This window comes from Ursus americanus, chromosome 13 (genome assembly GCF_024610735.1).
Source record: "Ursus americanus isolate L20-20 chromosome 13, mUrsAme1.1.p, whole genome shotgun sequence".
NCBI classification, from domain to species: Eukaryota; Metazoa; Chordata; class Mammalia; order Carnivora; family Ursidae; genus Ursus; species Ursus americanus.
The window spans coordinates 2565777-2582410 of NC_142139.1; the positions used below are offsets into that span (position 1 = coordinate 2565777).

The 16634-nt window shown below is 35.7% G+C and overlaps 1 protein-coding gene across 3 annotated transcripts in view; it reads right to left on the bottom strand.

Annotated features, from left to right (window-relative positions):
• Positions 1-16634, bottom strand: part of TBCK (TBC1 domain containing kinase) — a 199202-nt gene that overhangs the window by 176079 nt on the left and 6489 nt on the right. For 2 of the 3 annotated variants that reach the window (XM_045799213.2, XM_087866381.1), the window contains 2 exons: positions 16177-16397; positions 5251-5323 (listed from right to left, as the gene is read on the bottom strand). In XM_045799213.2, coding sequence (XP_045655169.1) covers positions 5251-5323; positions 16177-16369 — 266 coding nt within the window. In that variant the 5' untranslated portion in view covers positions 16370-16397. Of the gene's footprint in view, positions 1-5250; positions 5324-16176; positions 16398-16634 lie in introns of those variants that run through there. The other variant, XM_045799216.2, reaches the window with a different exon arrangement.

Sequence of the window (16634 nt, forward strand, 5' to 3'; positions counted from 1 at the left end):
GAGAGCCTGAACTACCACTATCAGGTTATTTTCTAAAATAAGAATATCTAGTATCCATTTCTGAGGACTGTGAGACCCGTGGGTCATTATCCATCTATAGACTGCACTCTAGAATGTGTCTAAAATTCTTTGGATTATCTAATTCAGTGAGGAGGCAATCTTTTAATAGGGGCAAATAAAACTTACTCATCCGAGTAAGTCAGATCATGTTTTCCATCAAGCTAGTGAACAGCTGCAGACACAGCCTGCTTCCCATCAAAGTCTCCATGTATAACCATGTATAACCTCTGCTATGTTGATGGTTCTCTGGTAAATTTTCAAAACCATAACCCTAAAAACATATGACAAACGTTTTATTAAAGAAACATGCCTGCACTACTCACCCCGCCTTCACTTGCAAATTTAAGGACAATGCAGAAACTTTACTCCAAGTGCCAAAACTCTGCTGAATATCTGTCTATGAACTACACTTGCTGACACTGTTACAGATTAGGCAAAAGTACATCTCAGAATAACACTAACACAAAAGGGAAATACTTTCCAAATAGCACCTAGACTTAAAAGCAAACAATTTCCTCATGCTTGCTCTAATAGGAGTGATGAAGGTATGTCTCTCTTTTTAATACTCTCGGAAAATATTTCAGAAAGGAGTTGAGATTTAAATTTCCCCACTGTTCAATATCTTGAATATGGCTTTAAGGTAGCAATTAAATAGATTCACAGAAACCAAATATGAGATGACTTTAAACAAACCTTCCAAATGCTGCACTTTGTTTTCTGAAACCTACTGGTTATAGGAGTTTAATTGAATTCCATGCTTCTATGTTTCCAACAAATAATTTTGATCATTTAACTGAAACTGGAGAGAAATATTGGCAAGATCAAACTCTGGCACAAGTAACATATAAAAGCCACTGAAAGGAGAGCAGCATTCTCCAAAAATTAATTCCTCATATCCAAGCTTGAATAAACTCTAAAGAAAATGATGAATTTTCTTTTTGAAACCAGATCAGCAAACTATCTGTACAAATAACATTATTTTATAAGAGACTGACTTGATAAATACCTCCAGGTCACAGCACAAAATCATTATTTTCTGTTTGGATAACACGAATTCTCAAAAGAGTTTTTGGGTCATTAAAATGATTAAAAAAAAGAAGAAGAAGATGCTTGATTTTCTAGCGGGATCTGAAACCTCAAGATAGTCTTTAATTTATACTTGTAATACGAATTACTACTATGATGTTTTAGTACAATATTGCTTTGTTCAATGATATTAAATGTGTTACGAAAAAAGTGAGTAAATTGACGCTAGACACTTCTCTAAGTTTCTAGTTTTCATTTCCCTACTCCCCGTCTCACCAATTTTACAAGAGTTAAATTTTTCTTCAAAATATAAATCTAGTAAGATATATGCCTTGGATGATGTTTAAGTTTAGACAATGAGCTGCAAATAACTACCAGACAACTGGCAGCTTACAGTTTTACAACAGTTAGAGACAGATGGACAAGTGAAAATCATGGGTCTCAAATTGCAAGCCCATCTAAATAGATTTCCTGTTTACTTTGCATCAGCCTCTCTTACAGGTGCAGGGTGCTTACTTTTGGCAGTAGGGGAAATTTATGTGATTTATAAGCCATAAGAACATCTTCTCACTTTCCATAAACAAGTTATAGAATTAATTAAAATTACAGCACAGCAACTCTGCACATGAAATCTGCTCTGTTACTGGAGACTAATGTAATCCAAATATGTGGAAAGTCAAATAGTTTTCAACAAAGCTAATTTAGATGGATGGATCAGATAACAACTTTGAAATGAACCTGATAGAATCATGTCTACTCAAAGGCAGTAAGTGCTGAATGTTATATTCCAAAATGAATAAGGAAAATACTGAATTTTAGTCTGTTATCGGAATGATTAGAAAATAGTACTTTACTTACACAAATGTTTAAATATATCTTACTTGAAGAAATTACAAAGAACCATAAAAACTACTGTATGGTCTATTTTACATAAATGAAAAAGACTATTGGAAATGTAAATGGCATGAAAGATAATATGAAATTTGCCATTTAATCCTATTCATGTTTATCTATCTACTCAAAGAATATGCTTCCATCGGTAAGATTTTATTTTCATGAAGACATACTGAAGGAAGGTGGCTTCTTTTTTTTTTTTTTTTTTTAAAGATTTTATTTATTTGACAGAAAGAGAGACAGCCGGCAAGAGAGGCAACACAAGCAGGGGGAGTGGGAGAGGAAGAAGCAGGCTCCCAGCAGAGCAGGGAGCCCGATGCGGGCCTCGATCCCAGGACTCTGGGATCACGCCCTGAGCTGAAGACAGATGCTTAACGACTGAGCCACCCAGGTGCCCCAGGAAGGTGGCTTCTTAGCACCTTCATACTACTGACACTACTAGTGTTCAGTGCTATCAGATTTATACCTAAAACAAGGATAAAGGATGTGAACACAGAAAAATAAAACTTTCCACAAGCTAATAGATTTGATCTTATTGGCAAAGCAATATCAATTGTATCTTTATATACTACAATAGAAATTTTTTAAAAAAGTAAAAGGAGAGAGTTGAAGTAAAATGATGAAAATGGGAATTTGTCTTCTGAGTCACCAGCTTCTCTCTTCTGCATCAGTTTTATTAGTAAGCAAAGGAAGGACAAGTATGGGCAGAGAGGGAAATTTCAAGATCAGAAAGAACATTCTAGTTACTACCACCCTGATGACCAGAGAACTACTCTAGTTGCAATTTATAGGGTCCTCCAGAATGGCTGGGAGCACAAACCCATAGGTAACATCAATTTTCAGAATGTGGATCAATTCTGATCTTAGTATAGCCATGTCCATGAAGACCATATCCGCCTTTAGTACTTCTGGATATTCCCTTAATACTCTACCTTCTCTTCATAGTATAAACATCTTCTTTTCTTCTGTCTCAAGTAGCCTAAATCAATACTGAATAATTTTAAGAATTTTAGTTATTTCTCAGTCAGTGTGAATGTTGGTAAGTATTTCACTCCTGTTTGTTTTTTTTAAGTACTTGTATGATCTCTAAGCCTTCTGTGATAGCCAGCTTCTAAGGTGATCCCCTTGACCCCTGACTTCTGAGATTCACATTCCTATGAAGTTCCCTCCACACTGAATAGATTTAATGGCTGACTTCTGTAACCAATAGACAATTGCAGAAATGATGGTGTGTGGTTCCTGAGGGTAGATCATAAAAGGCGTTGCAGCTTCCACCTTGCTTTCTTTTCTCTATTAGATTGCTCACTCTGAGTGAAGCCAACCCCATGTTGTGAGGATAGACAAGAAACCAGTCTCAAAATGCCCTCAAGATGGGGAAGAACTAAAGCTTATTGTCAATAACTGTCAAGAAATGAGTGAGCTATCTTAGATCATCCAACCTGTCAAGCTTTCAGATGATTACAGCCCTAGTTGACTGCAACCTCATGAGATCCTAAGTTAAAACCATCTAGCTAATTCATTCCTGAATTCTTGACCCAGAGAAATTATATGAAATGATAAATGTTTATTGTTTTTAAAACACTAAGTGGTGAAGTATTGGTTAAGCAGTACAACTAATTCATACCATTTGTTCTTATAGAAAGAAGGAAATACAAATAGGTATGCCATTGGATCAAGTACCTTCATTAACAACATAATATTGTTGCTATATGAGGGATTTAGAACTCAAGCCAAGTAAATACTGGATCAGGTTTTTTGTTTTATTTTGTTTTGTTTTGTTTTTTTAACTGAGGCATAATTTACCTAGGTGAAACACACACATCTGAAGATCTGAAGTGTATATTTCGGTGAATTTTGACAAGTTTAGCAAGAACATGCGCCAATTACTCCAGACAGTTACCTCAAGGCTATTTTTTAAAAGATTTTACTTATTTATTTGACAGAGAGAGAGACAGCCAGCGAGAGAGGGAACACAAGCAAGGGGAGTGGGAGAGGAAGCAGTAGGCTCCCAGTGGAGGAGCCTGACGTGGGGCTCCCAGACGTTCTGATCCCAGAACGCCAGGTTCACGCCCTGAGCCGAAGGCAGCCCTTAAGGACTGCGCCACCCAGGCACCCCTCCTCAAGGCTATTTTGAATCAGTTCTTACATTACTCCTTCCCCCAACCAGAGTTATATCGATCACTGTAAGTTTTGATCATTCTAGAACTAGTAAACAGAATACGTTCTTAAAAACCATAAAATCAAAGATTGTGACATGTAAAAATTATAATTATAAAAACAAATTCACTAAATAAGGTTAAGCTATTTCTAAATATATAGAAAAGTCACTTTTATTACGTATGGTCAGATTAGACTCTTCCAAAGAAGCAAGTAAGGTGGGTATACTTGGTATCTGCATCTTTCATTCTAGAGAACACTTAAATCATTTAAAGTATCAAGGAAAGTATTTTTATTCAGTTTACTTGTTTTGCTTTTATTAAATAACTACCATTTAGCAATATACACATTTTTCCTCCTTTGAAAAAAATTTTTTTCATCTAGTATATAAGAGTGATTAAAAAGCAATGAGCAAGAATGAGAATATTTCCTTAAAAGAGGATGGATAATTATAATTCTATAAAGACTTGTGGCAAGCATTTTTCATTGGCTTAGTGCAACTTTATTTATTCATTAAAGGGATATTTTTCATGATTTTAAGATAATTTCAGAAAATGTGTAAAGAAATTCATTTAGTAGCATATTTGTAATAACATACATACCATACACTCTTCTTGCCAAGAATGCCTGAGACAGAAAGTAAAGTTACTGAGTCATTGAAATAACTGAATTTAAACTCTATCATTAGATTCTACCTAAGCTATGATTATTATTTCTCTCTACTCTTCAACATGGCCTTTCCTTAACACAGTTCACTGCGTCCCTAGGAATACCAGCCTCCTGTTAGTAGTACCACTCCCAGGAAAATACTCTTAATCTCAGCTAGAAAAATGCTTAGTACTGAAAACATTTCAAATTTTCATATATATCCTCTTTAGGAAATTTTTTTGTCACACTTTGGAAAATGCCTACCTCACAAAAACTGATCGCTGGACAATGTCAGTGTTGAATTTCTACGAGGCCTGTGAATTAAATTTCCTAAAATAAAAATTTGCACCTGGATTTTATCATTAAACAAGTAACAGAAGAAACGAAAACTCTGCAGTTTCTTGTTATGCCTTTTTGTTTGCCAATTTCTGCTTTTCATTTAATTGTCCTGATATTACACAGTACCTCATGGGTTTCCTCTCTCGCAGCAAGTCTTCTAGACTCCGTTCACAGTGTTCAGCTACCACCACCAGTCTTTCTGAGTAAAACAAAGCAAATCCACTTTACATTTGATTAACAAAATGTTTCATAACAAAAGAATACAGTCCACTAAAGATATTATAGTACTAATAGTACTGTAAGAGGTTTTCAAACTCTGCATTAACTACATAATTACCAGATCTATACAACAGAATAAGGGTGTAATAAAACAACACATTAAATAAGAATTTCATGTCATCTTGTGTTTTTGTCTAGAGTTTCTCCCATGTGCATCAGGAAAAACAGATGGAAAGTTTTACCTTCGGAAGAAAGAAGTGACCCTTCTTCTGACACAGATTAGGAAAAGGAAAAGCTTGGATGAAGATATAAAGAAATTTTGAAGTGAAGGGGAAATTGGGAGCTAGGGACAAATTGTCTTGGCACTCTGGTTCAAAAACAAGGTTTTGCAACTGAGTTCAGAAACTTGAGAAAAGCAGAAATGTTCTGAATCATCACTATGAAGAAAGAACAGAAAATTGATTTGGGATTATTTGTAACATCATGGGACCTGCTGAGATTAAGTAATAATATAAAATTTTGGTGGGCACCATCAATATTATGATGTAATTTTTATTTTCCAACAGATTAACTAAGAATAAGATAGCACAGTTCTGAGGGTCAGACCGTACATTTTTTTCATCAGTTATCCCTAATGACTAACACATTGTCTGACACATTTTTTAAAAAGATTTTATTTATTTATTTGAGAGAGAGGGAGAGAGGAAGCTCTCCCTGCTAAGCAGAGAGCCTGATGTGGGGCTTGATCCCAGGACCCTGAGATCATGACTGGAGCCGAAGGCAGACAGTTAACTGACTGAGCCACTTAGGCACCCCCCCCCCCCTTTTTAAATGAATGTAAGAAAGAGGAGTGAGAGAAAAGTACAACTGGGCTTACAAGTAGCTGAGAATCTGATAAGATTATTTCAGGAGATATCAAGGGTTTAAAAGAAATTGTGGAGTTCTGTGAATACCTATGTAAAATGGGTTTTAAATTAGATAAGGAAGAAGGTTAATGCAAAATATAGATGGCAGACTAGGATGAAACAAAGAAGTAAGAGCGCAAAGAGATTGGGACTAGCAATCATTGCAAAGAGGTTTGATGAAAATGAAAAGTAGAAAAGGTAGAAAAAATGAGAGAGCATAAGATGGGAAAGGAGAATTCCAGGGTAGAAGATCCAGCAAAAGGAACAACTGTCAGTAACAACTAGCTCAAGTTATGGTCTTGCATGTGGGAGTAGAGATGGAAGGACAATGGTACGCAGGCAATCATGTGAGGTGTGAGGGCAGTATATTGCATGGGTCACGTTCTGAAAGCTGAAACTATCTGAGGTGGTAGCATTATACAGAATGATCTGAAACAGAAAAACTAAAAATGCTCTGAATGAAAGTGATCATTTTCAGATGAAAGACTGCAAGTGATCTAAACAGGAACTTAAAGAAAATTAAATTTGAAAGAACATTTAATGAGGGCGGGAAAGGAAAAAAAGAGAATAAAATCAGTTCTTCAGTAAAAAAGCACACAGAGTTGAACCTGAAGCAATTGCGTGCAACTGTGCAGTTCTAGAAGAAAAAGCAAATCCCATCAGAAAACCAAATGGGAAGCTGCTGCATTCCTTTGCTTTCATCTTAGAACATTATGTTAGTTTTCCTAACACCCTTCTATCTGGCCCCCTCTCCTCAGTCTCTGTACAATGGCGCCTCTTCTGCCCTAACAGAATGCTTCTGGTTCCTCTACCTTTGATTCGGGGTTTTCATACTGTGTCTTCTCATTTACTCCCAAGGCTGAAAATTTGCAAATTTTATTTCAGGTCCAGAACTCTCTTCTGCATTCCAGGCTTTTATAAGTAATTTCTCATTTTAATATAAAAGTCACCTTGAACTTGACAGAACTCAAACTGAACTTATACTTTCCTCCTGAAACCCATTCTTGAGTGCTATTTCAGTAAATGGTACTATGATCCTGCCAGCTGCATCCGCTAAAAACTTAGGAGTAATCTCCCTTTCTCAAATCCAAACAAAAAGCCCTGCTATTTGTATCTCCCAAATGTTTCCTGATCTGTAGTTTGCTCCGCCCATCACAAAGTGGGTCCAAGTCAGCATCCTCTTAATATGAGATGAGAGTACAATAGGCCTTAACTGATCTCATGTTAATTCTTATTACTCTCCATCTTATTTTCATACTAAAGTCTCAGTGATAAAGTAATAATAAATCCAAATACCATAACTCCCTCTTTAGTTTCATCATTTGTTACTTTGGCTTACCAACTTCCAGTCGTGCTGGCCTTCTCTCCCCTATCTTGCTTAAGGTATTAGCACAGGGGTCCTCATTGTCTGAAATGATCTTCCCCATTCTCTTCTCCCAGCTAACTCCCATCATGAAACACAGTGGTTAAGAGCACAGACTCTTCTAAGCTCAAATCCCAGGTTTACTACTCACTAGCTATGTGACCTTGGAGAAGTTTGCTAATCTTTCTACGCCAGTTTCCTCTTCTATAAAATGAGGAAAACAATATCACCTACCTCATAGAGTTGTTGTTAGGTTGAAATAAGTTAACACATAATAAGGATCAAGAATAGTGCCTAGCACATAACAATCACAATCTAAGTATTTGCTATTATTATTATTCATTCCTTGGTTAAATAGGACTTCCACTGGTGTCCCCAAATCGATTTGCTACTCCTACTATATAATATATTCCACACTGTACTTTTCTTCAGTAGCACGCACTTCAACTCTAAGGATTTGTATACATTTTTATTTAATGTCTTTTTTCTCTACTACATGTTTCATGATGGCAGGAACATGCTGGTCTTGTTCCAAATGTATCATCAGGGTCTAGAATTGGCACCTCAAACATATAAGTACCTAATATAAAAATACTTGTTAAATAAATGAATTTAAGCAAATGCATGATGTAACCATTAGAAACAAGTAAGAGTCTCATATGATGACAGTCATTATCTAAATAGAGATCCGTCCTACGTAGAAAATTACATGCTACATTGTAAACTAGGTATATAATACCTCAATAGTGCTGATTTTAATATAAAACAAAAACAAGAGAATTCATAAAAATGTGCATGTTCTATTAATTTATAATTTTAAGTTGGATATTCATAAGTCTTCATATCCATGAGAGATTTCCAAAGTGTTTGGCACTAAGCCTAATTTGTCAGGCTTAAAATAATTTAGAAAAAAAAATTGTCAGGCCTCTTCTGGAAACTCCTTCAAAATGTCATAAAGCAGAGTTCAGGATTCTATGGAACTTTGAACCAGTATTTTAATACGGCAGAGACATAAACCTTGGCAAAATATCAAAGTTTCTCCCAGAGGTAATGGAATGTACACCAAAACAATGTTTCCAATATGAACCATTTTTTTTTTTAAAGAAATCATTAGAGCATCTTCATCCTGAAACTCTGGACCACTGTTTGAAAATAACTTCTGTTTGTTATAAAAACAATATAGTTTCACAGAATAAAATATGACAAAAATATCTGGGAATCATAATGTGCCAAACGTAAGTCAGCAATGTAGTGGCATTATTTATAAAAAACAAATGTGACACTAAGATGAACTTTAAAGAGGAGAACATACAAGAACTGTGAAATAATCTTTCTTCTAACAAATATTTGATGAATGCCAAGTATCACTGTAGTGTAAATACAGCCTGAACTGTATGTTTTAAGTCAATGCTAAGAAACTGAAGAGAGTACAATATTAAGCAAGAAAGATAATAAAGGAGTTGAATCAGGAGAGGGACTAAAAGAAAGATTTAAATAATTTTTTTTAACTTAAGAGAAAGAAAGGCAAATTGTGAGTGTGTTAATATGAAGATTATTGGAATACAGTTACTGCACCATTCTTTTGTTATTCACGATAAAAATTGAGACTAGCTCATCACTTCTTAAATATAGTGTCTAAATAAATACTTAGATAGCAAAACTGACAAATACAAATTCTGTGCTTAAAAGCCAGTATTCTTATCAGGTCACTGTGATGGTTAGTTTTATGAGTCAACACAACTAGGCTATAGCTTTCAGTTACTCAAACACTAATCTAGGTGTTACTGTAAAGGCTGTTCTTATAAATGAGCAAGATCCATAATCACTTCAAGGAAGGAAGATTATCCTAGATAATGTGGGTGATTCTGATTCAATCATTTGTGAAGGCCTTAGAGCAGAACTGAGGCTTCTCTGAAGACAAAATTCTGCTCATGGACTGCAGCTTCAGCTCTTGTCCAAGAATGCAGCTTGTCCTTCTTGATAGCCTGCCCAGCCCCCACAGTCACAGAAGCCAATTTCTAGCAACTAATCTCTTAATACGAATATCCTACTGGTTCTATTTCTCTGATGAAACTCCAAACCGACAGGCACACTTAGGTTGAAATGTATATGCAGCTAGAGATACAGAATAAGTTATCTTATAGGTCCTTAACAATTTTATCATTCTCTACCTGAATTTCATATCTATTAATTAAAATAATTTTATTTTTTATTTCACTAGCAACCACCAAAAGATTTCTGAGTAAATAATGCCAAATAAAATCGGATGAGGGGCTCCTGGGTGGCTCAGTCAGTCTCTTTCCCTCTGCAGCTCCTCTTGCTCTCTCTCTCTCAAAATGGATAAAATCTTTTTAAAAAATAAACAAAAAACCCCCAAATAAAAGGGGATGCATTATTATTTATAATCCTCACTCTGCTTCTAAACACTGCTGAGATTTCAAGCTTGAAAGAAAAAAGAGTAAATTTGTTAACTTAAATATTTTCATGCTTCATTGGTTTTTTTTTCTTTTAAAGATATTTTGCTCAACTTTTAATTAATCAAGTTCCCGAATTCTAATAAAATGTCCATTATTCTTGAGATTCAATACTCCATCCTGAGTTATGGAGAAACTAACATCACCTTGAATCAGTTATGAATAATCTATGGGAAACACTGAAAGCCTGACTTCTGAGCTAACATAACATGTGAAAACGTAATGTTACTAAAACAGACCACATGTCACACGTAACCCCAAGTGAGAATAAGAAGGTAGGGGAATTGACAATGACAAGATATGAGATAGCTGCATAGCAGGAACAAAATAAAAGCAGGAAAGAAAACCAATATCAAAATTCTTTGAGGAGACAATTAAGTGGAGTCCAAACCAAAATCATCTGGTGTTACATCACTGAGAAATATGTGTTGTTCAAGGAGGTTGTTGAATAGATCCTTTTTCTATTTTCTCAACTTAATGTAACTGAAATCACAGGAATGCTTTGGAACAAACAGACCTTTAGATAAACTTATTTTAATTCAGCGATTTACTCCTTATGCATACAATTTTTCAGGACAATGAACACTGCCAATATAAACAGGATAATCAAATTCCCTAACCTTTTGACAATCACTGATATTTTCATTTAAGGCAGCCAAACTTAAAATATATAACTACTATACATATCCGTGACCTATGTCACCCTAAAAAAGAGGGCTGCTGAGATCTAGAAGCAGGGCAATCAGGGGAAGCAAAGTAACGAGCAATATGGTGGATGGGCCTAACGGGACTACCCAGATTGTTGAGCAAGGTTCAACGCTAACAGAGTCTAATAGTGTCTAAGGAGATCAGTTTCTATTTGACACTGATAAATAAAAAGAAAGTTCCTGTGCAAAGTTAGCAATAGTGTTCCCCAGAGGGATTATGTCATAAGGTTCTCCCAAGTTCAATGTTTACAGGGGCTCATTTAGGTAGAGGGAGGAAAACAAGGAGCTCAAGAAGTATGTAGGACGACTGAGTGAATTAACCCAAGAAAAGAAAAGTCTAGGGAGAACTGGATAGAAGCCAAGAGTCCAGTAACATGATTTGAAGCTCTGCATAGGCTTCCAGACATAGTGGAAAGAAATAAAAGGCACTTTGGGATACAAGAATGAAGAAATCCTAAGAACTAAATGGCAAGAGTTTGGGAAGAGAGGCATACTTCAAAACTACAGATGGAAAACAGCAACACTAATTATGGTTACCAGCTACAAATGATAATGAGGGTCTACTGTATTTTTAAGCTTTGCTTGGAGTAGTTTTGAAACCAGGCCAATGTAAGAATTGTAAACTCTTTAGAATTTGTAATTAGATTGGTAGTGGTGAGAAGAGGTATTTGAGGCATTCAAGGATTGACAATATCTATCGATTGTTTGGTGATATAAAAAACCCCAACTGATTCCTATAATTTTAAAATATTTAGTTAATGTCATCGAAGCCATTCATCAAATAAACACTTTAGCAAAGAAAAAAAAATGTTTTTAAAAAACAACAACAAACTTGCCAAAAGTTCCTTTTTAAACTTTTTTGGCAAATGGCTAGAGCTATCTATAAAGTCTTCTGTGGGTACAGTTACCACTTGTTTTCATGGCTACATACAGGCAAATTAGAAAAAGCACCTCTCCTCTCAGAATGAATTAGAGAAAAAGATTTCATCTCCTCCTTATCGCATTAGCCAGAAGGTTTTGTGCAAAACTCTATACAGTGGCTCTGAATGTGGGTCTCTGGATTGGTAAATATGTGATATGGCACACCTGTAGATACAGGTCAAATCAACTTTGAGGATTTATTGCCTACATTAGAACTTCTCCAGATTGTCTTTAAATAAAGAAAATTCTCTCCACGTAGCTGATACTCTGCATAAGTGCTTTAAGACCCTTTCTTTACATTATGAATCTTTTTTGAGAATCTTATTAAAATTATGGACTCATTATCCAAAAAATGCTTGTGCATACATGTACACACACAAAATTGTATATATAATTCCAAGGTTCATGGATCTCCTTATGCCCATTCATAGGCTCCTGTGGCTCTTGAGTGCTATTTTACACTGTTAAATTTAGTTTACCTAAATGTTCACCCACAGAAAAATTGGGACAAGAAGCTACAGAGGTTTCTACTCAGAGATCATCATAAAAAAGAACAATAAAGCCAGATGTGTTGAGAACACTGCCCATAATCACAAATGCAGGATACCTCAGATCCGCACACCATAGAAGTTTCTATATAATGTCTTCATATATCACCTGAATATACAACATATTGTATGAACATTATAAAGCTTGCAACTGATCATTTTTCCAGATTTAAGTAAAAATTTAGAAATTAATTTCTTAATATATTGCCTCATTATGAACGTAATTTGAAGCAGATCGATTTCCTTCTTTGCCTTGACCTACAAGAAGTGTACAAAAAAACTTATAGTCCATGTGAAGAAACTAGGTATTAATATTATTTTTTAAAAAAATTTTTATTATGTTATTTTAGTCACGATACAGTACATCATTAGTATTTGATGTAGTGTTCCATGATTCATTGTTTGCGTATAACACCCAGTGCTCCATGCAATGTGTGCCCTCCCTAATACCCATCACCGGCCTATCCCATTCCCCCACCCCTCTCCCCTCTGAAGCCCTCAGTTTGTTTCCCAGAGTCCATAGTCTCTTGTGGTTCATTCCCCCTTCTGTTTACCCCCCTTCATTCTTCCCTTCCTTCTCCTACCGATCTCCCTATTTCTTATGTTCCATAAATGAGTGAAACCATATGATAATTGTCTTTCTCTGCTTGACTTATTTCACTTAGCATAATCTCCTCCAGTCCCATCCATGTTGCTGTAATATTTTAACTTACTATCTTATTCTTTGTTTCCTTTCTCCCCATCCTGATTATATATTTTCTTTCATGTACATACTGTACACACAAAATATTATGTATATGTATACATAATAAAGCTACCCCTCCCCTATCCCACTAAAACTCTCTATATGGGAGTTTGATGAATATCTACATTCTTCAATGTAGAATTTAACATTCTTTCCTTTGTACTCACTCCCATGGCATAGCACATTGTACACCATCTGCTGTAACAACTATTACTACGTTATAATCATGTTTGTATTTTTTTCCTCTACTACTTCTAGAGCTTGGGAACTGGGATCCTATCTTATTCATCTTCATATATCTGGCATCTAGCACAAGGAAAGCCATAGTATTAGGCAAGAGACTGTTAAAGTATTTTAACACCAGTGGACCGATGTTATGTATGCCAAAGCACAAGGTAAGAAATGTCAGAGTAGACAAGAAAGACTGGTTCCTAAACAAATCTTCAACTCATCTGCATCTTTATAACTTTACTTCAATCCTGGTTTTCCATCAGCTCTGGCCTCAAGTTTATTCTCTGCAGAGAGAGATCCTTATGGCTTTACTATGGCCCCACCTACATTCTCTCTTGAAAGGTTAGGCCAAGGCTAGAAAACGTTTACTAATATTTGCTGAATATGTCAATCAAAGGCAATCTTGCATAGTAAAGGAGGTCCCAATAGAATAATGCATACTTTAACTTATCTGTGTGTGTGTGAATGTGCATGTGTACATACATATGAATATGAAAAAAATCACAAGTTTTTATCATCTGCTTGACAATTAACTCTTTCAACCACCTTCTTTCTCATATCTCTTATCAGGCCTCCTGACATACCTAAATATTCAAGACACTAGATATGTGATAGAGCTCCAAAGTATTTAAAGCACTGAATAGCTCCGATTGGTAGAGGTGTCAATATCTGCATTAATGTACAATTATTTCAGCTTTAAAAATTTTCCGATATATGATAAAACCTATTAGTATTCCACCTCTTTACTTACTAGTTGTATGACCTTAGATTAGTTACTGAATTGCTCTGTATCTCAATTTCCTTGTCTGTAAAATCAGAATAATAATAGTCCCTACCTCATGGTAATGTTATGAGGATGAAGTTCATTAAAATATGTAAGGCACTTAGAAAACTGCCTAAAACACAATACTCCATAAATATTAACTTAATACTTATTACAAAAACATTTTCTACTCAAAGTCTATAAAATGTCAATGTTTTCAGAGCAAATTTTTTTTTAATTAAAGATTTTATGTATTTATTTGACAGAGAGGGAGGGAGAGAGAGAGAGAGAGGGCGAGCAAGTAAGCACACAAGCCGGGGGAGCAGCAGAGGGAGAGAGAGAAGCAGGCTCTCTGCAGAGCAGGGAGCCCAATGTGGGGCCCATCCCAGGACCCCTGGATCAGGACCCGAGCTGAAGGCAGATACTTAAACAACTAAGCCACTCAGGTGCCCCAGAGCAAATATTTTTTGAAAGCCATAACCCAGACTACTTGAAAGTATCATTTAGCCTATTTTTCAGTAGAACAAAGAAAACATTGTTTGCATTTTTTTGGTAATATTAGGTTCAAACACATGAAAATGGCATTTTTATAGGCAATATCAGCAAGTATATATATAGGGTTAACTTTCACAAAGTATTTTGTTAGAAAAATTAAATACATTTCATTGAAATGCATTTAAAATAATTTTAAGCAATTGAACCTCAGCATGCAATTACATTTCCAATAATAATTTTAAAATAATTAAAATATTGCCATCATAAACATCTTTACCAGTCTAGGTATAGATTGAATAGTTTTCTCTCCCCCCTCCACCTCCATTAACATGTTAAAACCTAATCCCCAGTGCAATGGTATTTGGGGTGGGACTTTTGGGAGATAATTAGGTCCTGAGGGCTCTGCTTTCATGAATGGGATTGGTCCTTTATAAGAGACTGAGAGAATACCATGGCCCAATCCACCACATAAAGATAGCTGTCAATGAGGAAGTGGGCCTCACTAGACACAGATCTGCCCAGTGCCTTGATCTTGAACTTCCCAGCCTCCAGAACTGGTAGAAATAAATGTTCGTTGTTTCTTCGGTTTATGATGTTTTCTCATAGCAGTCCAAATGGACTAAGATATGGGATATGGAAAAACCTGACTATACTACTAAAAAGGCAGTAAACACCTTCCTGGTGAAACACTGGCCTTTTAACCAATAGGGGTCAACTTTTCTACTTTGGTTTTCTAAATGGAATTTTATATGAAAAGACTAAGGCAGCTCCAAAAAAAAAAAAAAAATAGTGACTCCCTTTTCATTTGAAGATAGCCCAAATCATTACTTTCAATCATAAAATACATTTAAATAGATACTTCCAAAATTTCTGACATTAGAACTTTGATTTCCTTTTTATAGAAGGGAAGAAATATGCTTAAGGATAGGTGATTTCCTTGAAAAAGAAAATTAAAAATCCTTATTCTCAGATCTGAAAAACATGAATCCCTCAAATGTTCGTTACTTTGTTCACTCAACCAGCATTTGTAGAATACCTCCTGTATGCTCAGTGCAGCTCTGATTCTGAGGTCAGAGGTAAAAGTCATTAGCACACCCCCCCCCTGCCCTTTTTGTAAAGATTTTATTTATTTCTTTATTTTAGACAGAGGGAGAAAGCACACACATGCAGGCGGGGCGGGAGGGACGGGGAGAGGGAGAGAGAGAATCTCAAGTAGACTCCTGGCTGAATGTGGAGCCCAATGCGGGGCTCAATCCCAGGACTTGAGATCATGACTGGAGCAGAAATCAAGAGTTGGACGCTTAACTGACAGCCACACAGGCACCCCCATTTCGTCCTTTTCTTGAAGAACTAAGAATCCACAGAACAGACAAATTAAATAGATAATAATAATAAAATATGATAAAAGCTATAAAAGAAACTAGGAAAGGGACTAAACTCAGATTGTAGGGAATGGAGCACAGTATAATCAAAGAGAGAAAATAGCAGAGCATAGAACCAGGGACATGTGAGGGGCCAAAGCAATCAGGAAAACTCGAAAGATTTAGTTTGGCTGGACTGAAGGTGAAGGCATGCGTGCGCACACATACTGCTTACTGTATGTATTCACTGCATATCTGTAACCTAATCAAGGTTAACAGAATAAAGAATACAAAAACAGAAAAAAAGAACAAAAACTTACCATGCTTTCCCCTAGAAATATCCACATACTGGCAAAGTCTGGGATGGATGATGGTCTTAAGGATTTGAAATCGCCCTAAAATTTTGATGGAATTTGGTGTGAGAGGAAGCCCATTGCTTCCACAAACATCATGTGGCAGAGCCGAGGCAAAGAAGGTAAAGGCACCCATTTCAGCATCCTTCAGGGGAAACATTTCAGAGTCCTAGATCTTCTAAAATAATCTGGAAAAGGAGAGAATTTTATGACAGATCAACCAAAAATTAAGCCAGTGTTTTCTCACCTTAAATATGATTAATAATATATAACCTGGAGAAAAATGCCAATCAGAACACTTCACAGTAAAAAATATCAAAGTTAAAAAATTCCAAGATAACATCAAAGAGGAAAAACCACCCAATGATAAATTTACATTGTAGTTCTAAATCATAATCAAAGATTTTCAATGGCATAAAAAGGAA